Raw genomic sequence first — 21293 nt, 5'->3', positions numbered from 1 at the left:
AGAGTATTGGACTAAGAATTCGAAAATTCTTATTGAGATCCAGTTACTTACCTGTTTTATGCTAAAGCTGTTGAATATGTACATTTTATTTTTCACTTACTGAATCTTTTATAATCTTTTGCAGTCTGGAAAAAATGAGATGGTGCAAAAGAATGCTGCCCAAAATATTATACACGTTCAAATGTGGAGAAGCATAAAAGGTGGCCAAATGGCCATATTTTACTTGCATGAAAGTGGAGAACAAAGAAAGATTAATAAACCAAATATGTTATACTTGGTCTATGGAGGATTATGTCAAATTTTTGTTAGATTATCTACATTACTCAAAGTTGTAGTTACTGAGTTTTTTTTTTTTTTTTTTTTGCCAATTACATATGAATCTATAACAATTGCAGCAGCTGTGACCTGTGAAGACATCACAATTATAAGTAGTTATAAATTTTGTTGAATCTTCTTGTTTTTGTAACAGAGAAATAAATAGTATTTTGAGTGTAAATACATTGAGAGTAGTGGGTATAATAATGGGACGACATTGTTGTCTGAGCAATCGCCCGCCCGAGCGAGCGAGTTAATCGCCCGACACGTAGCACTCAATGAGCAATCCTTTTTTTTTTTTTTTTTTATATAAATCTGAAAATATATTAATAAAAAAAAGAGAAGAGTTAGAGCAGCCTACACGATGTCCTTTTCACGATTAACTTTGATTGATTGGCCGACTGCCTTCGTCTTGCACTTATAGAATCCAACAGTTTTTAAATTTATTTTGTGCTCATATATATATATATATATATTGAAGATCTGTTTTAGATATTAAAATACCCAAAATAACTGAATAATCATTAAATCCACCATTTCTTCTTTTTGACTTCTCCGGTTATGGAATTGCTTAAATTGACTGCTGAAATCTCATAATATTTCTTTAATACAATCTAAGTTTTTTCTTAATTATTAATACTACCATAACCACTCACCAGTTTCAAAGAACTGCTTAGTCCGACTAAAATGTAGAAATTTTTTCTCCTAAAGTATGCTCAGAATCTTAACGACCAAAAGATTAATAATTCTTATTGAGATCACTTCACAGATAATCACTCGCCGCTGTGGGAGCTTCATTTGTCCACCGCCAATCAAATGAATCCAACTCCAGAAAATCCTTTTGACTTTTATTAGAAGAGTATTGGACTAAGAATCCGAAAATTCTTATTGAATTTTCTGAATTTGAAGCGATTCTAGAAGCAAAGTTTATCATTTTCTTTCTTTGTAATTACAGACACGTTTGTTCTTATATGCAAATCAATAGTGCTGGCCGACAAAACTCTCTCTCGCCCCTAATAGTGAAAACTTCTGAGAATTATTGAGGAAACATAAATTTCACTCTTATTAATTCGTGAGTACAAAGGCTTAATTTATATAAGTATTTGAAATATGAAAAAGAAAATGATGTAATTGATGTATATAATTCAGGAACAATGATTGTTAACAAAGATTGGGTCAATCAATTATTATATTGATTTACAATCAATCTATCGCAATTCGTAATTAAAATGGAGACAATTAATTATTTGATTGATTGTTTTTTCTATTAATATTATTTAATTTTATCATCAATATTCTCAATTTTACATATAATATTTTTTATTAAGATTTCTCTTATTCTATTCGTATTGTACTTCGGAATCCAACTGTTGTTGCAAGTTACTTGGTGTTTTTGTAATATTTTCTGTTTCTATTTTTAGTAAATCAACTATGATTCCAATTTCTAACTCAGTTCGTTTAGGAGTTTTAATATCTAATAATATATTTAAATCCGCAATTTCTTTTTATATTACGGGATCTCTTAATTTGACTATTGGAATATGATAATATTTCTTCAATACAATCTAAGTTTTTTCTTAATGTATTAATATTACTAATTTCAAAGAACTGTTTACTCCTATTAATAACTTAGAAATTTTGTCTAAATTAATTTCTAAAAATTAATTTCTAAATTTTATCCTAAATTAATTAATAGGTCTGCTATAAAATTTTGTTGACCATTGCTAGTATGTGATGTTTGTTTAAACTAATTTCTTAGTGTCCCATATTACAGCTAAGCTTAATTTTTTTAGGTAAATTTACTTTGACCTCTCTATGGTTACTTGTTTTTAATATCTAAATATTCTAAGAAACCTCTATATATATTTTTTTGGGACTATGAAAAAAAAATTATTTTAGCAAAGTTATTTATTAATTTAAGAAGAGTCTTACGTTCTAATTGTTGCATCATCTCGGTACATGTACTATTCTTTTATTAATATAAAAATAGATATAATTTTAGGAGGCTGCTGATCTGCCCCCATACGCGCGTGTGTATAAAGGCTAATGCGCTTGGCTTTTATTAGTATTAGTTTGGGCTTTGATTTAGTTCAGGCCCAACAAAATAATAGATTTTTATTTTTAGTGATGTATAAAGAGGCTATTAGGCTCAGCTTTTTTTAACTGTTAGTGTGGGCTTTGAATTAGTTTAGGCCCAACAAAATAATTAACTTATATATTCTTAACATAATGACTTATATACACATAAGTCAAGGTATTACAGAAATTTCAATCAAACGGAATGTCAAAATACAAAAGGAAAAGTGATATCTACACGATTTGGAAAATAGTTATGTAGATCTCTAAATTTTTAATAAAAGACACCAAAATTCCTTTTAACGATTTGAAAAAATGGCTATGGCAAGTGCCATGCAGTTGTGATTTGTGAAGACGAGTGAAAAAAGCTGTAGCTAATTGAAGAAAAGTGACGTAACAAAACCTGCTAAGCTAAGCATGTACTACTGTTATCAAATGTCAATATTAATGTAGCAAAGATTGCGCCTGATGGTGAATGAACGATTGGCTAGCATAGATGGTGGAGATGCCGGGTGGGTATTTCTTTGTGGCAATTTTACTTCACAGATTTGGTGGTCTACGTGCATTAACTAAACCAAACTGAATTTTGACATGACAGAAGTAGGCCACGACTAGAAAAAAAAAAAAAGACAACAGCTTTAACAACTAAATAAATGGTAGATCTTGTAATTTAGTAAAAGTTGTTAGGTAATGCTGTCATTAACTAGCAATCCCCATGAACAGGCCCAAAATGCAAAATTAATCTAATGTTATATTTGTAACAGACTTTGTTGATTGAATCAATAGTTTGTCACATTTTAATATTTTTTTCTTTAAAAAATAATAATATTATTTGAGTGATCGTGGTATCAAAGAGCATTCCAAACAAGAAATTTGGTGCTTCAGTGCCATCATATCATATAATCGACTGGTTCTTAAAAGATAAAACAAGTATATTTACTCATATTTTAGCTCTATAGCGGCCAAATCATTACCTAAAATTTTCAAATTCTTAAAAATAATAAATCAATATCAACTTTCTTCGTTTCAGTTTTGGAGAATTGGTATTGGAGATTGGCGATGACATGTATACACCACATCTCTTTTATATCAAAAATAATAAACTGAAAATCATAGCGTTGAGAATGAAAAAAGATCAATTTAATTATCATTTATTAAAGTTCTAGAACTTGTATCCCAGTCTGCAACAAATCTAATTAGTTAGCTAGATTTACTTAGTAGCAGTCCTATCCACGTCTTATATATTTTTTATATATAAATAAAATTAATTTATAGTTTTTCATTATTCAACAATATCTTAAAAAACAGAGATATCATCATCATCATCATCATCATTCATTATCTTCTTATATTATATATCTTCATTTTTTTCGGAAAATTTTAAATGGGTCCATAAGACACAATATAAAATTATACTGAATCCTTTATAAATAATAGATAGAAACTAAACTAAATTCTGGTCTAATTTGATTTTTAAATTCTTTTAACTCAAAATTGTACAAAGCATTTGAATCAGTCAACACGCGAACTAAACAAAACAAATTTCAAATATTCATGGGGAGCACACATTATTCACATGTGACTGCAACAAGGGCTCGATGCTTGCCAAAAGGTCAATTTTTTCCTTTTAACGTATTAATCTTTAAAACTCATTCGTGGATTGGATATATAGGTGACGTCTTCCTTCGTCTAGCATGCATCAAACCAAACTTACCTTTGTAACAAGCAACGGATAAGTAAAAAACAAACAAACAATATAATGGATCCTAAGATACTTAAAGGGTACCTTGGGGATTGGACTGCAATATGGGAGATCAGGGAGAGAAAATGATGGACTATGTGGATATGTAGACTCAGACTTTGCAGGGGATAATGACAGAAGAAGATCTTTAACAGGTTATATGTTCATGTTAAATGGCTGTCTAATCAACTGGAAAGCAAACCTTCAACATATTGTAGCTTTGTCAACTACAGAAGCTGAATACACTGCAGCTACAGAGGCTGTTAAAAAAGCATTGTGGCTTAAGGGTATGTTAGCTGAATTGGGCAAGAAGCAACAGTCTGTTGATATCCATTGTGACAGCTCGAGTGCAATCTATCTGAGCAAGAAATCCAGCACACCATGAAAGAACCAAACATATTGATGTGAAGCTACACTTTATCAGGAATGAAGTGTCTAAAGGAGTCATCAAAATGGTTAAAGTTCACAGTGACAGTAACCCAGCTGACATGCTTACAAATGTGGTACCTACAGCTAAATTCAATCTCTGTTTGGATTTGACTGGAGTGTGCAGCTCCTGAGAAATGCACACGATAATGAGGAGAAAGTTTATCAGGGATGATTTGCTTCAAGGTGGAGTTTTGTTGTGTATTCAGTGAATCAAATCAAAGAGGATGAAACGGCAGTGCTGACTCGCGTTTTGTGATGCACTATAACTTAAGCAAAACGACATACGAAGACTGCGTTTTAATAAGTAAATCAAGTGCTTGTTAGAACGACCAACAATCTTGTTGTTTTGGAGTTAATGAAGCACAAGCAGAACACGTGCAAACAAGAAGGTTGTTAAAGAAGCCGTTATTCCACATGATCATCACGTGTGTTTCTGGAAATGCCTCTGAGGTGGTTTATAAGCTGTTGTACACAGTTGAGAGAAAGAGAGAGTTGACGAGAGACTGAGAGCATTATAACGAGAGAAAGAAAGCTTGATATAGAGGATAGTTTTCTTGTTCTTATTGAGTGCTTGGTAATCTCTGTAATCAAGACTTGAGCAATATCAATAAAGTTGATGCGTTTGTTCCCCCGTGGATGTAAGTCAATGCAAATTGACTGAACTACGTTAGCTAGCTGTGTTCTGTGATTTCTTGTATTTCGATTCAATTCTTTGTTTGTTTCTAAACACAATCTTAGTCTTAGTTAATTGAACATTATTTCGTTAAGCTTTCTAATTGATTTGTGAGGCATCTTGTTGATTCTAATTCAAGATCTTTGGGGGAGTATTCTGTAAAGCTTCTGTTATCAGCTTATCAGGATCTTCACACGTCTTATATTTTTTTTATATGTAAATAAAATTAATTTATAGTTTTTCATTACTCAACAATATCTTAAAAAACAGAGATATTATCATCATCATCATCATCATCATCATTCATTATCTTCTTATATTATATATCTTCATTTTTTTTTGGAAAAATTTAAATGGGTCCATAAGACACAATATAAAATTATACTGAATCCTTTATAAATAATAGATAGAAACTAAATTCTGGTCTAATTTGATTCTTAAATTCTTTTAACTCAAAATTGTACAAAGCATTTGAATCAGTCAACACGCGAACTAAACAAAACAAATTTCAAATATTCATGGGGAGCACACATTATTCACATGTGACTGCAACAAGGGCTCGATGCTTGCCAAAAGGTCATTTTTTTCCTTTTAACGTATTAATCTTTAAAACTCATTCGTGGATTGGATATATAGGTGACGTCTTCGTCGTCTAGCATGCATCAAACCAAACTTACCTTTGCAACAAGCAACGGATAAGTCAAAAATAAGCAAACAAACAAACAAACAATAATTAATAAAGACCCCAATATAATTAATCAATATAAGAAGAATCCAATATGATAAAGAAAAGATTAGCATTAACGTATTTTATACCATCCATTTTACGTCTCTAATTAGAGTATAGATATAGAAAGTGATTGACGACCTAAAATATGTGTACATGCATATAACACTTATATAACGTGGTCTAAACTGCTTCCATCTTAAACAATCAATGCATATATAATCTGTGTTTTAGGCACAAAATATATTGCACGTATTATTACATAATCTTAATGGGCAGTCTTTGAAAGAATTAAATCGTATGAGACACTTCGGGGCTTCACATCTCTTCATCATCACGCCTTATGTTGAATATTTGCATTGTGTATAATTCAACTGAACACAAGTAGAGTTAGAATTGTATTCTTTTGTAATGGATAAGTAATTCTGGGTATTGACACTTTTATTAATTAACCATAATCTTAAGATTATTAGCCACGTCGGTCCATCGTGTCATCTATATCAACAAAAGCTACAAGATCATTAATTGTGCATGTATCTCATATACAAGATCATTGTACGTACGTGTGTATTTCATATAGAACAGAATATTATTAACTCGACGACATTATCCAATTTGATTTCCAAATTGGTACGTGATGTATTAAATTATAATAACAAAAAAATGTTGGATGAGGATATGCTTCTCTGGTCCCAAAGGTTTGAGTTAATTACTTAATTAATTTTGGTATTTTCAAAATTACTCAAAATACTCTGTGGAAATCTATTTGATTCTTATCTACTTTTTACTTATTGGTTGTCACATCTGTTCGAATTTTAATTTAAATAAAAAAAATTCTTTTATTATATCCTTAAAAAAGTCAGATTTAACATCTATAAAAGTTGTGAAGTATAGATATTTTAGGTAAAGTAATTAGACAAATGCTCCATTTGATACAATTTTTCAAGTAAATCTTATTTAAATAAAACTTTTGTTAGTAGATTTTTACACATGGAGTTTTTACCAAAAAAAATTTAGTTGTTTGGTTGTTAGTAAGAACTTTTATTAAAAATTTATGAAATTACTTTAATAAACAAGTTTTTTAAAGTTATGTTATAAAAAAAATAAAATAAGATTGTCAAATAAGTAGATGATATTTTAATATTTAAAAAAAACTTTTTAATTTTTACTCGCAAAAATTTAAAATTTGAGATTTTGTTAGTAGAGGCAAAATAGCTTATTTAAACTTAAAAAACTCTATTAGGAAAACAACCAAATAACGACCAAAATTATGATAAGAATTTATAAGATTAAATAAGTATTTATGATCATTAAATAAATCATACTAAAGAAGAATTAAACCTTAAGAACCAAAATGGCGTTTTACACTAAATTGGGTGTTCAATTCGGACAAGAGATGATAAAATAATTCATACGTCAACTTCTAATTGATTTATAATTAATGCAAATATGCAATGCTAAGCTGGACAAACTATGCCTTTTGATTATTTTTAACAGAAGTAATTGGGCGTATATAATAATATCGATTTGGTGAAAGCTAGCCAGGCAACAAGCAAGCAATAAGCAGACCATTATTTCGTTTGACAGGTAGTATTGGAAGAGCAGTTCACTTAACGGACGTGTTTAAAACAACTACCTTTATTTAAAAACGAAAAAAAAAAGTACCCAACGCACAAGTTGCCAATTTTTTAATTTTTAATTAATCAAATTATCATCAGAAAAAAATGTACTTGTCACAGCGATCTTATATCTTGGCTTGTAAGAAATGCTCAAGAAAAACTGACAGGCGATTATTTTGAAAGATTTTAAGGAAAACAAATCAAACCGACCGAGTTGAAAAAAGATGTTTGTGCGGATAAAATCAATAAATTCAGTTGAAACTCGACATAGCACGATGACGTGAGTTTGATTATTGTTTTGTTGCAGTTGTAGAATTTGTGTATCTTATCCAACTTTGAATTGTAATAAACCCTATCCACTCCAGTCGGGCTTGCGTGAATTACCCTGAATTCAATCACGTTCTTTTCTTCAGGTTCAATCATCAAAATGTGAATGCATTCTTTTTATTTTTTTTCATCATATTTCGAGTAGTTTCCTGTGATTTTGGGACAGTTTTTCCAGTTACTTTATTCGTCATTGTTGTGCTCATCAAGGGTTATTTTCAAATATTTTTTTGTCATTGTGGGGATCAAGCCTGATCAGTGATGGACTTTTAATTGTAATATCAATAAAATTACACTGTAATATTGAAATTAAGAATTGAATTTAAGTTAGATTCAAGATTCTTTCTTTATCTATGCAAGAGGAAGTTTGAACAACCTATTACCTCGGAAGAATTGGATCATTTTATTGTCTAGATATATATTTGTTGACCGTTAGTGTACACTACCACAACTGAATTTCATCCTTCCACGTAACAACCATGTTGTTTTAGAAAAGTAAATTAAGGAGCAAGTTTCTATAAATACCAGCTCAAGCTCTGCAGCATTGTCGTACAAACTGCTGCTTCCCATTTCAAGGAGACAATTTTTTTGAGTCCCCATTTGTGAAACTGAGACATAACAAACAGACTAATCTTTTGGGTATATTTATTTCAATGTAAGTTGTAATCTTTCTTTTCATTTCTCGCATTTTTCTTGAACTTTCTGTGTATGCACTGCTGCTTTCAGTTAATCCTCTGTTTGTTTTCTGAGAAAATGTAGGAAAACAAGAAACCTCTGTTGCTTAAAGACTGACGCGGTTCATTCATATGAGTCCCCTATGACTCTTTTTTGTTTAAATAATTATAATAATGATAAGAATAATAACAATCAAGCTTCATTATTACGAAAGCCAAATGCAATGGTCACCTAAAAGATATTCTTTCACTTTTGTTTGGATGTACACAGCTTTGAATTTTCAATTTTACGTTTTATGGTTTCTGTGTTTGTGTATGCGCCCATTCATATATTCTTATGTTCCTCATAATATTCTGTCTTCATTTGTTAATTAGCCAGTCTCTTTGTTTTTTTATTTCAATCACTTATAATTAATTAGTCTTCAATGTAGAGAACAAATTTTACATTTTTTTTTTGTCTTGTCTCAAATGGGAATTTAATGGACATTTCCGGTTTTTTTCAGCTTTGAAGGTTGGTTTACGAAAATATGGCTAGAACTCTCATCTCCTTGATGGGGCTTCTGCTCTTGTGTTGCTTGGCAGAAGCAGAATACCTGAAATATAAAGATCCCAAGCAGCCATTACATGTCCGAGTGAACGATCTGGTTAGCAGGATGACTTTGGAGGAAAAGATAGGCCAAATGACACAGATTGAACGTGGTGTTGCTTCAGCTGAGGTGATGAAGAAATACTTCATAGGTAAGCAAGCAACGCTAACAGATTGATGATTGATGAAATATGTCTAAAGAAGTTTTTAAAGAATTTTAAGTTTTCGGCAGGGAGTGTTTTGACTGGAGGAGGGAGTGCTCCGGCAAGACAGGCTTCTGCTGAGGCTTGGATTAACATAATCAATGATTTTCAGAAGGGTGCTTTATCCACGCGACTTGGGATTCCAATGATTTATGGGATTGATGCTGTTCATGGTCATAACAATGTTTACAACGCTACAATTTTTCCTCACAATATAGGCCTTGGAGCTACAAGGCAAGTGGATGTAGCTCTGTGGATGATATTGTTCTCTTTAAACTTGGTTTTGTAAATCCGACATGAGTTAACATTCTGTTGATTCATCCAGGGACCCCGATCTTGTTAAAAGGATTGGAGCTGCAACTGCACTTGAAGTTCGAGCTACAGGCATTCCATATACTTTTGCACCTTGTATTGCGGTACCTATCAGATTTTAAATACTGATTTACATAAAAGAAAATGAAAATCCATCTGTGCAAATGGCGATTCCTTATATTTGTTTTGTTTGTTCAGGTCTGCAGGGATCCAAGATGGGGTCGATGCTATGAAAGCTACAGCGAAGACCCCAAGATCGTCCAGGCGATGACTGAGCTTATACCTGGACTCCAGGGGGACATTCCTGCTGGGTCCCCAAAGGGTGTCCCCTATGTTGCTGGAAAGTAAGATATTTAGAAGCACCATCTCTAATTTGCAGATGTTTATTGCATATTATTTATCTTCTTCCTTTCTCAAATGACAGATACGATCAAAGAGATTCATATAGAATGCGCATAACGAAATGATGATTTGATTGTTTTGCAACAGAACAAAGGTTGCAGCTTGTGCTAAGCACTTTGTAGGTGATGGTGGGACAATAAATGGAGTAAATGAGAACAACACTATCATAGACAGACACGGTTTGCTCGCAATACACATGCCTGCATACTACAACTCAATTATCAAGGGTGTCTCAACTGTCATGGTCTCCTACTCTAGCTGGAATGGAATTAAGATGCATGCTAATCAGGAACTTGTCACTGGTTTTCTGAAAAATACTCTTCAATTTAGGGTAAAAAATTCGTTCTTTTGACACATCCTATGGACATCTCTGTATTTTTATTTTACTTGAAAAGGAAGCAACTGAATTGATGACTGACTGCGGAAAATTTTCTTCAGGGTTTTGTCATCACAGATTGGGAAGGTCTGGACAGGATCACATCTCCACCTCATGCTAACTACTCATATTCCGTTGAAGTAGGAATCAAGGCTGGCATTGACATGGTCAGTTCATAGGCTTTGCTTAGGTGCTATAACAAAACTTTTATAAATTTTCATCAAGTCTATTTTAATTCTTTGTTTTGAACGTGCTCCAGGTCATGGTCCCCTATAACTATATAGAATTCATAGATGATCTGACCTTCCAAGTGAAGAATAACATCATACCTATGAGCAGAATTGATGATGCAGTGAGAAGAATTTTGCGAGTCAAATTTGTGATGGGTTTATTCGAGAATCCATTGGCTGATGATAGCCTGGTTGATCAGCTGGGAAGTCAGGTTAGTTACTAAACTACTATTTTACCTCTATGTTGCACGGGTCTCAAAAGTATTCTCATTCATCCTGTTACCGAAGCAGGAGCATAGAGAACTGGCTAGGGAAGCTGTAAGAAAATCACTTGTGCTGCTAAAGAATGGTGATTCAACTGAGGTTCCATTACTACCTCTTCCTAAAAAGACATCAAAGATACTACCCCTTCCTAAAAAAACATCAAAGATACTAGTTGCTGGCAGCCATGCTGACAATCTGGGTTATCAGTGTGGTGGCTGGACAATTGAGTGGCAGGGACTTAGTGGCAACGACCTCACTAGAGGTAAAATAGATGGCTAATGTTGCTGATAAGAACTTTTATACAACAAGTTATTATGGGTAAGACCAACTAACATGGTCCGTCTAATGCGCAGGTACTACAATACTCAATGCCATTAAAAATACTGTTGATCAACAAACTGAAGTTGTCTATCAGGAGAATCCAGATGCCAACTTTGTGAAGTCCAACAACTTCTCATATGCCATTGTGGTAGTTGGAGAGCACCCATATGCAGAGACAAACGGCGACAGCATGAACCTGAATATTGCCGACCCTGGTCCTAACACCATCACAAACGTTTGTGGAGCTGTGGAATGTGTTGTTGTCGTAATCTCTGGCCGTCCTGTTGTGATCCAACCGTATCTTTCATACATTGATGCTCTTGTTGCAGCTTGGCTCCCTGGAACTGAGGGTCAAGGTGTTGCTGATGTTCTGTTTGGTGACTACGATTTCACTGGCAAGCTTCCGCGTACATGGTTCAAGACTGTTGATCAGCTGCCAATGAATGTTGGAGATCCACATTATGATCCTCTCTTCCCATTTGGATTTGGCCTCACTACCAAGTCTAGACAGACAAGCTAGTTTTTTCATGCTTGTTATAAGAAACTTCCTCAAATTGGTATTTATAGTGATTAATAGAATAAAAAAGAAATTAGATGGAGTGATTACAAGAATTCTTGCTAGAGTGTTACGCAGAAGATTTTCGTTATACTGATTGTAAATAAGTCTGGCTACATGTGATTGTATAAGGCCAACTTCAAATCAAATTATAATGTAACTGCTATTGTATGCGCATGTTATAAACATAAGGGCCATGGATTTCACATATACCCATTGCCTGATGCATAATTCATAATTGAAACAATAGTTTCACTAAAATTGCTGATTCAAATGCTGGAGTGTGTTTGAACTTGTCAATTTTAGTGAAACTATTGTTTTTGGATAAACAATAGCAAATATTCACAGGTGATGCGTCAAATAGAACCTTAATCATTCAACATCTAGCTTCTACAGAGACATTACTGATTCTACCTATCAGGTTTACTTCCAGTTGGCAATGCACCTAAGATTTAATTTCATCAAAAAGTGAAAGGAAAGAGCAGATAGGAATGCAAAAATTATATGATAAACATACAACTAAATAATATTGTTACCGTGATAAGGAAGCCAAGCAACTTTTATTTATCGTCGAAATAGATATAGGCTTTTTTTATTCGTCATATCGAGTTCTGAGGTTTATTCAGTCATATGTGGGAGACACATGAACATGTTATTTTATTACAACAGTAGCTTAAGTGCAACACACCTACAACAGTGCTATGATAATCAGCTAGCTTTATCTGTCTCCTTCTCGGTTGTGCCACTGCTCTCGCGTTCAGCTTCTTGAATTTGCCTCATAATATCTGCCTTTTTCTCGATGAGAGCCTCTATTTTGGCATTAACATTCTCCAACTTCTGTTTTAGCTTGCCAATATCCTTGCTCTTACCCTTTCCATCTAGTTTTCTCTTCTTGCCGTCCTTCTTGTCCTTTTCTTTTTTCTTCTCTTTGCCTTCATCTTTCTGCTGGTCTTGTCCTTCACCTTGTGATTCCTTCCCACTTTCTTCTATTTGAATCTCCCTGGTGGTTACTACTACCTCACCCTTTTCCCCATCACTGTCTTTATCCTTCACTAATTCATATTTGTGCTTCTTTTCTTTCTTCTTTTTTTCTTCCTCCTCTTCATCTTCTTCGTCCTGCTTCTTGCTATCTTTCTTCTCCTTACCTTTCATCTTCTTCACTTCTTTCTCCTCATCTTTAATCTTTTTCTTCTTCTTTTCTTCCTCTTCCTCACCTTCTTCATCTTTGTTCTTCTTCTCTTTCATCTCCTTATCCTTCTTCCTTTCCTTTTTCTCTTCTTGCTCGTCATCTTCACGATCACATTCTCTGTCCTCGTCCGCTTTGTCCTTGTGTTTCTTATCTTTCTTCTCGGTACTGCTCTTTATCTTCTCTTCTTTGTCCTTGTCTTTTTTCTTATTCTCTTTCTTGTCTTTCTTTTTTCCTTCATCTAAATCTTCATCTTTGTTCTTCTTCTTCTCCTCTTTTTCTTTGTCCTTTTTCTCTTTCTTCTTTCCATCTTCATCATCAACCTTCTTCTCTTTCTCCTTTTTCTTCGATTTCTTGTCATCCTTCTCTTCATGTTTGTCCTCCTTGTGTTTTTGCTTTTCTTTCTCCACTGATTTGGTCTTCAATTCAAGTTCCACCTCAGGCTTCTGCTCCTTCCCAACATCTGATTCTACATCCTTGGTTTTGACTTTGAGATTCAGTTCTTCCTTCTTGACGACCTTTTCTTGACCTCCAGAAATGGATGCAGATTTTCCTTCCATCTTTGGATTTCACACTGAAACTTGAAATTTCAATTTATATCCTTTTTTCTGAAGCTTAGATGACCTGAAAAAGTTGCTGCAGGCAAGTAAGCAGAAAACCAATGAGGCAACTGAAGGAAAAATATAAACCATGTAGAATTTTTTTTAAAGAACAAATTGAATAACAAATATATCACAGTAATTGGTATGTACCACTTGCTTCTTGCATAGTTGTATTTCACCCCAAAGATCAGTTCATATATTCAGCAAAAACATTAATGTGATTCCTGTTTTATTTTACTTTCAAATCATTCGAATGATTATGAAGCAGAGCAGAAAAACAAGTGCTTCCATCTTTTTGAAGATAATAAAAGTACAGCAGACGCAAACAAGTGCTACTGCAGATTAAAAATTGTTGCATTGCTCATTCCATCCACATTCCGAGATCTCAACAACTCTGTGCACCATTTACCATATAAATATGCAAAGTAAAACCATCCAAAAATGAGATAAAATGTCTCAATTGTTCATTCTGACAGATTTTAATACAGAACAGCAGTTTCATTCCATGTCTCAACAATCCAATTATCAGTAACAGTTAACAGTTCGACCCCAGTTTTCTGTCAGCGCTCTCTAATAATCTGGTCTCTACATCCTTTTAGGGATGGCAGAAATTCCCCACGAAGATGGGGACCCTCTGGAATTTTTCTCATTCGGAGAGATTATGTGGATGTTTTATATCCAATTTCTTATTCAGAGAAGGGACATGGACGATTTTCCCATCCCCTCTCCATTTTTCCATTTTAATTTTAAAAATTATTAGTGAATAAATAATAAAATTTAAATTATAAAATATTAAATATTAGTGTAAAAAACAAATATCAAAATATTTATATTATTAAACTTTTGGCTCTAGTCAACTAGTTACAGTCTTAAATATCTATTTAGAACATTAAAAAAGTCGAACAAGATCTTGTTGGCCCAAATTTTTTTTAATTATAATAGTCATTAAATATTTTAAACTTTTATATAATAAAACAAAAATTAAAGCAAAATCGTAAAACCTAATTTTTAATTTTTGACGGTAGACAGCAGCGGCCTTAACTCTACTTTTATTTAAAATTTTTTTATTTTAATATAATTAAATTAAAATTAAAAACTAAAAATATATCAGTTATTTAAAAATCGAAGATCCTCAATATCTCCTGTTATTATTTAAGGAGATAAACAGAGATTCTCTCAAGAAATTATGATGGAAACGAGGACATATAGAATATCGGGATAGATACGGGATGTCGGTCCCCTCTCCTCCACTGCCCATTGCCATCCCTACGTCCCTTGCGTAAATATAATAACAATCGGGAAATTACATTGCAGCTTCAAAACATCATATAAAATCATAACCCTTCCCATGTACTTATCAACAACAACGACAACAGCTATAATCCAAGAGCCGATCATTAACAGACCAAAAACATTCACGTCAACGACTATCAAATCAACTATTATCCCATGATCAAAGCTTTCAAATATCAATAAGAACAGTCGTAATTTCTATCTAGCAGATTAATCTAACAGTCAATTCTCAAACTAGCTAGCTAGAAACCCAGGGCGGATTCACTAACAAAAGAAAATCAGACCATAAACCTCACAAAATAAAAAAACAGAACCAACCCGTTTGAATCAAAAGAGTAACAAACACGATAACGATAATGGAAAGAAAATCCAAAAGAGCTTGTTTGTACCTTAGTTTAGTCTTTAGTGGTTTGCTTTTGAAGACGAGATCCCCGGAACCGAAGTTGACATTAAAGATAGCTCTGGAAGCACTGCATGTATTTGTTTAATATTTATATCTGTCTGGGCTTCGGTCGTGTCACTCAGGTGGGACCATCAAGGCGGTCACATACACGCAAAGAATTTAGACTGTATGGCGTCGGTTGGATGGTCAAACAGTGATGGCTGACGTGCACTGCGGGTGAGATGAGATGACCCCCCACCAGCACCTTCTGCTTAGTTCCTAAGGTTTTTCAGTATTCGGTGGGCGATGCTACGTGGCATTCAGCGGCTATGACAGGTGGTTTATAATTTTTTTTAATAGGATCCTTTGATTACGAGTAAATTAACGAATTTTACAAAGTGTGTAAAATGTAAATTCCTTATTACAAATCTAAATCCATGATGTAAACTCAATAACTCTACATGAAACATCGGTGGTTGTAAGAAAAATGGAAAATAAGTTTTATTATCAAATAAAAATTTAGTTATATATAATATAAAATTTAAAATATTAAGTGGTTTGTTTGTCTCACCTCATCTTCTTATTAGTTAGTTTATAATATTAAAAGGGAAAATGACAAACACACTCCCAACGTTTAGGTAAAGGGACAAAAATTTTCTTAATGTTTAAAAAAAGACATTCACATCACAATTTATTATAATTTTACCATTATACCCTTCTAGCATATAAAAAAAATTATTAGATTATCCAATTTGTCTATATATTGTTAAGAGTGCTGATGTTTGCACCGGATCAAACCCCGAGTCAAATCCCGAAACTGCGTCAAATGACACCGTTTCGTCCATCATTTTTTTTGTTTTTATTTTTCATGAAACGACGACGTTTAGGGCTTAAAGTAAATGGCAAAGCAAAAGCCATTTCCTTCATCAATCAAAAGCTTCCACAGAGCCCGGGTGGCCTTTCCACAGCTTGATAAATTTGTGAGGAACATCCTAACACATGAATAAGTAGCATCACAACTTGATTGTAGAGCCATTATGACATAGATTTGGAACAGAACAACACTCACTTCCTTTTTCGTTTGTGACTATCAGAAATCCCAGTTGAATAAAAAAGTGAAGCATCCAAAGTGGCAGGGTTTCTTGAAGTAAGGAATGCTGAAATGAGGAGATACTTTGCGGAAGTAGAGATATGGAAGCCTATATCATCAAGATCTCCAGAACCCACTGATTTCCTACCACCTACTTTTCTCTGGTCTCCTGATTGACTTCACATTCAAGGCACGGTTGAGATTAAGAGAACGAAGCAAAAACATTGTCATTAAGAGAACGAAGAGGAAAAAGCAAGGGGTCTGCAGTTGGCTTGAACGAAGAGAAAGTAGAAATCAGAACAAAGAAAAAAAAATAGAAACAGAAACGGTGTCGTTTCAAAACGAATCAAAACAAAAAAAAAAAAAAAACGATGGACGAAACGGCGTCGTTTGACGCAGTTTCGGGGTTTGACCCGGGGCAAACATCATTTTCCTATTGTTAATAAAATTAGAAATATACCTTCATTGCCTCACTCCTCTATTTAAATTTTTATTAATAACCAATTTTCAAAAAAGACATCTACACTTAAAAAAATTGTTAATAAATTATAATTTTAAAAATAAAATTGGTTATTAATACCATAATAAATAACATAGAAAATTAGTTATAAACGTATAAGTTTAAATGATTGACATGTGGAGAATTGTTAAATATAAAAGTTTAAAGTTGAAATAAAATTAGTTATTAATAACTAATTTTATTTTTTAAAATTATAATTTATTTACAATTTTTTTAGGTGTATAGATGTCTTTTTTGAAAATTGGTTATTGATAAAAATTTAAATAGAGGAATTGGGCAATGAGGGTATATTTATAATTTTTTTTATAATATCCAATTTGTGTATTTATAATTTTATTAACAATATATAGACAAATTAGATAATTTAATAATTTTTTTATATGCTAGAAGGGTATAATGGTAAAATTATAATAAATTAGGGTGTAAATGTCTTTTTTGAAATATTAAGAGAGTTTTTGTCTCTTTGCTTAAACGTTGGGGGTGCGTTTGTCCTTTTCCCATACTAAAATGAAAAATATTATAACCATGAAATACATTGACTATTTTCTGTTTATATTAAATGTGTCTTAATTTTTATTAAAATGTCTTTTTTAACATTATTATGTTTAAATAAAGGGTCATTCTATAATGCCGTAACTAAATTTACGGCATTGATGTCGTAATGGACGTGGACCGTTAGATTTGAATAAAAAATCTCTACCATTAATTCTAAATAAATAGGTAACTTGTTACCTAAGTAGCAGGTAATTACTATTTTTAGTTCAAGTTTCAGGTTACATTTACCAATTTTATGTGTGATTTACAAGTTTTATGAAACTTTTAGAAGTTAATGTTGATTTACAAGTTTTATGCAACATTTACAAGTTTTTGTTTTGTTTACAAGTTCTTCTTACAATTTACAACTCTAACATTAATTTACCTATTTTTCCATTAATTTACTAGTTTTATGTGTGGTTTACATATTTTATATTTTATTTCACACTTAATGTGAATTTACTAGTTCTATGTCATTTTTCTAAGTTTTTGTTTTGTTTACAAGTTCTTCGGACAAATTACAACTCCAGCATTAATTTACTCATTTCTTCATCAATTTACTAGTTTTATGTGTGATTTACACATTTTTTGTTTTATTTCACAATTAATGTTAATTTACTAATTTTATGTCATTTTTATAAGTTTTTGTTTTGTTTACAAGTTCTTCGTGCAAATTACAACTCCAACATTAATTTACTCATTTTTCCATCAATTTACTAGTTTTATGTGTGATTTACACATGTTGTGTTTCATTTCACAATTAATGTGAATTTACTAGTTCTATGTCATTTTTCTAAGTTTTTGTTTTGTTCACAAGTTCTTCGTACAAATTACAACTCCAACATTAATTTGCTCATTTTTCCATCAATTTACTAGTTTTATGTGTGATTTACATATTTGTTGTTTTATTTCACAATTAATGTCAATTTACTAGTTCTATGTCATTTTTATAAGTTTTTGTTTTGTTTACAAGTTATTCGTGCAAATTACAATTCCAACATTAATTTACCATTTTTTCATTAATTTACGAGTTTTATGTGTGATTTACATATTTTATGTTTTATTTCACACTTAATGTGAATTTACAAGTTCTATGTCATTTTTCTAAATTTTTGTTTTGTTTACAAGTTCTTCGTACAAATTACAACTCCAACATTAATTTACTCATTTTTCCATCAATTTACTAGTTTTATGTGTGATTTACATATTTGTTGTTTTATTTCACAATTAATGTCAATTTACTAGTTCTATGTCATTTTTATAAGTTTTTATTTTGTTTACAAGTTCTTCGTGTAAATTACAATTCCAACATTAATTTGCCATTTTTTTCATTAATTTACTAGGTTTATGTGTGGTTTACATATTTTTTGTTTTATTTTACACTTAATGTGAATTTACAAGTTCTATGTCATTTTTCAAAATGTTTGTTTTGTTTACAAGTTCTTCGTACAAATTACAACTCCAACATTAATTTACTACATTTTCTATCAATTTACTAGTTTTTTTCTATTTTTTTATTTTTTTTATTTTGTAGACCAATTTACCACTCTAACGCTAATTTACCTGTTTTACCTTGAATCTACGAGTTATACGTGTAGTTTAGAAATTTTTTGTGTTATTTCACATTTATTTGGAATTTAGGTTATTAAGTTTAGGTCAATTGCTTCAACTTAAATCCAATGTGAAAATGGTTAAAGAGTTGGATTATTGGCATTTTATGATTTAGATAGAATGATATAAGGGTGGGCATGAATTGGGTTTGATCGGGTTAGTGAAATTCTAACCTGGTCTACTTTTTAATGAGTTGAGATAAAATCCATCCAACTTAACTAAATAAACTTATTTAACCCAATTCTTCCCAAACCTTATATCGTCTGGTGAAGTTGATTAGCTTGAAGGTCAAATCAAAATTTTAAATTGAACAATGAATGATATGAAACTTGAAATGAAACTTATTAAAATCAAATATAAATCTTTCATAACATGAAATTTTCATTCACTATCTAGTAACGTAAAGAAAGTTAATAAATTAACTATCTTTAAATTAAGAAAATTTTCACAAAAAGCATATAGACTTTATTTCACCTGCATCTCCTTTTCCAATTCCAAATTCGGACTTTTTAGATAATTAACTAGCATCATATACAAAAATAAAATGAAAGTGATATATAATTATGTGCCGTTAAGTATTCACTAAAAAAATAAAAAGAAATTAAAACCAACTTACTTTTATATTAATCTTATAAAATAATGAATTTACTTATAAGAGAGTGTGATTTTGGTTTTGGAATTGTAGTCTAGAATGAAGTAGCCTCTTCTATTAAAAGATTAAAAGAATAAAAAATTAGATAAGCCATTTAAGTCTTTATAATTTTGCAATTGAGAATTAACACATTATTATTATTATTATTATTATTATTATTATTATTATTATTATTATTATTATTATTATTATTATAGATTTGGTTGGGTTAGACTGGTTAATTATAATTTATCCAACCCAAACTAATTATTAATTAGGTTTGAAAAAAACAGACCCAATTAAACCACAATAATCTACTCATGGTGCATTTACTAATCAGTAATCGGAACGGGCTACAATCAGAATCAAGAATGTGAATAAAAATAAGTTATTTATTTAAGCTGTAGAAATTGAAGTTGGAATGAGATTCATTTCCATTGATGTGTTTAATTTGTCTTGAAATCAGAATGAATTATCATACTTTACTTAAATGCCCTTTGTTGATTATTGTCAATTGGTGGTAGTAATAATAATAATAATAATAATAATAATCATTATCATCATCGTCATCGTCATCATCATCATAATATTTATTAAAATAGTATTATAATTATGATTACTAATTCATTATTGTTATTATTTATTAATTTCATGATTTTGTTATATGATTATTATTTATGAAAATATTATTGTAATCAAACTTTATAATTATTATTAAAATAATAAGTTATTATTATTCATATTTTATTATATTATTATTTAGTAAAAATATTATTATATTTATAATTTTGTTGTTATTATTATCAATATGAAATTATTTCATTATTATTTATTATAATATTATTATAATTATAATTCATTATAATTTATTAATCTTTTTATTATTATTATTTATTTAATATTATCTAATTAAAATCCATAATAATTAATTAAAATATTTTTATAGTTATTATTTATTAAAAAAATTCAATATTATAACAATTATGGCATCCTCCCAAATCATAGCAATGACAGGACCAGAGGGTATGCACCCAATAAGAGCACCAAAGAAAGGCTTTGACAACAAATCCTCATAGTGCTTCTGAGCAAAAGGGCGGTCCACAGTCATAAGCTTCAAACCATTCCAAGAGAAACCCTTCTTCTCAAATCTGTTGATGATTTCAGCAACGAGTCTCTTTGGACCCTATCGGGCTTGATCATGATGAAAGTTTGTTCCATTTCTTTGAGATTTAGAGAAACCAACTTGTTTGAGAATTGAGTGAAATAGCACCACACATAGGTGAGAGAATAATGTATGCTCTATAGATATACATATTTGCTGTCTTGGTCAAAACAATGCAAATGCGATAGAGGAGAATCAGTAAAGAATGACGAACCCAGCCCGGTTCTCCTCTTGACTCCCGTCGCCGAGTCGTTATCGTCGGACCGAAACCACTTCACGAACACGAACCATTGTAGAGCTTCTTCTTTCTCGCTTCTTTTTGGCTTCAAACAGTTTTCAAAGCGAAGATTGCAGTAAAAGAGGAACGATCGAGGAAACAAAATTCGGGTTGGCCAGCAAACCCGATTGCTTCGAAAATACAAAATCCGGCGTGCTGCGAGTTTTAGATTCGATT

General features: G+C 31.6%; 2 protein-coding genes across 4 annotated transcripts; one reads left to right on the top strand and one right to left on the bottom strand.

The window, feature by feature from the left end:
• Positions 1 to 8449: 8449 nt before the first annotated feature.
• LOC18047440 (beta-glucosidase BoGH3B) lies at positions 8450 to 12038 on the top strand. Of its 2 annotated transcripts, XM_006443389.2 has the most exons (10): positions 8450 to 8559; positions 9082 to 9316; positions 9397 to 9601; positions 9693 to 9783; positions 9878 to 10023; positions 10169 to 10412; positions 10520 to 10624; positions 10717 to 10899; positions 10979 to 11213; positions 11305 to 12038. In XM_006443389.2, the coding sequence occupies exons 2-10, from the start codon at positions 9106 to 9108 to the stop codon at positions 11790 to 11792; spliced, it is 1908 nt and encodes a 635-aa protein (XP_006443452.2). In that variant the 5' UTR covers positions 8450 to 8559; positions 9082 to 9105; the 3' UTR covers positions 11793 to 12038. The 2 variants fall into 2 exon arrangements, with proteins under 2 accessions (XP_006443452.2, XP_024043593.1); XM_024187825.1 differs by lacking the exon at positions 8450 to 8559 and having other exon boundaries at positions 9226 to 9316; positions 9480 to 9601.
• A 328-nt stretch (positions 12039 to 12366) lies between these two features.
• Positions 12367 to 15550, bottom strand: LOC112100081 (DNA ligase 1). 2 transcript variants are annotated; one of them, XM_024187827.1, is made up of 2 exons: positions 15299 to 15550; positions 12367 to 13638 (listed from the first exon to the last, which is right to left on the bottom strand). In XM_024187827.1, exon 2 carries the CDS (start codon positions 13572 to 13574, stop codon positions 12537 to 12539), a length of 1038 nt encoding a protein of 345 aa, XP_024043595.1. In that variant the 5' UTR covers positions 13575 to 13638; positions 15299 to 15550; the 3' UTR covers positions 12367 to 12536. The 2 variants fall into 2 exon arrangements, with proteins under 2 accessions (XP_024043595.1, XP_024043594.1); XM_024187826.1 differs by having other exon boundaries at positions 12367 to 13650; positions 15299 to 15549.
• Positions 15551 to 21293: the final 5743 nt, after the last annotated feature.

The sequence above is a fragment of the Citrus clementina genome, unplaced genomic scaffold, assembly GCF_000493195.1.
Source record: "Citrus clementina cultivar Clemenules unplaced genomic scaffold, Citrus_clementina_v1.0 scaffold_3, whole genome shotgun sequence".
NCBI lineage: Eukaryota > Viridiplantae > Streptophyta > Magnoliopsida > Sapindales > Rutaceae > Citrus > Citrus x clementina.
The sequence above is the reverse complement of the archived record's forward strand: the minus strand, read 5'-3'. Positions and strand labels throughout refer to the sequence as shown.

Excerpts from the sequence above, each read along its gene's own strand:
- LOC112100081 (XM_024187827.1), bottom strand. The coding sequence starts at position 13,574 with ATGGAAGGAAAATCTGCATCCATTTCTGGAGGTCAAGAAAAGGTCGTC.
- LOC18047440 (XM_006443389.2), top strand. The coding sequence starts at position 9,106 with ATGGCTAGAACTCTCATCTCCTTGATGGGGCTTCTGCTCTTGTGTTGC. Across the intron at positions 10,024-10,168 it reads GTCCCCTATGTTGCTGGAAA|AACAAAGGTTGCAGCTTGTG; the intron begins GTAAGATATTTA and ends GTTTTGCAACAG. Across the intron at positions 11,214-11,304 it reads TGGCAACGACCTCACTAGAG|GTACTACAATACTCAATGCC; the intron begins GTAAAATAGATG and ends TCTAATGCGCAG.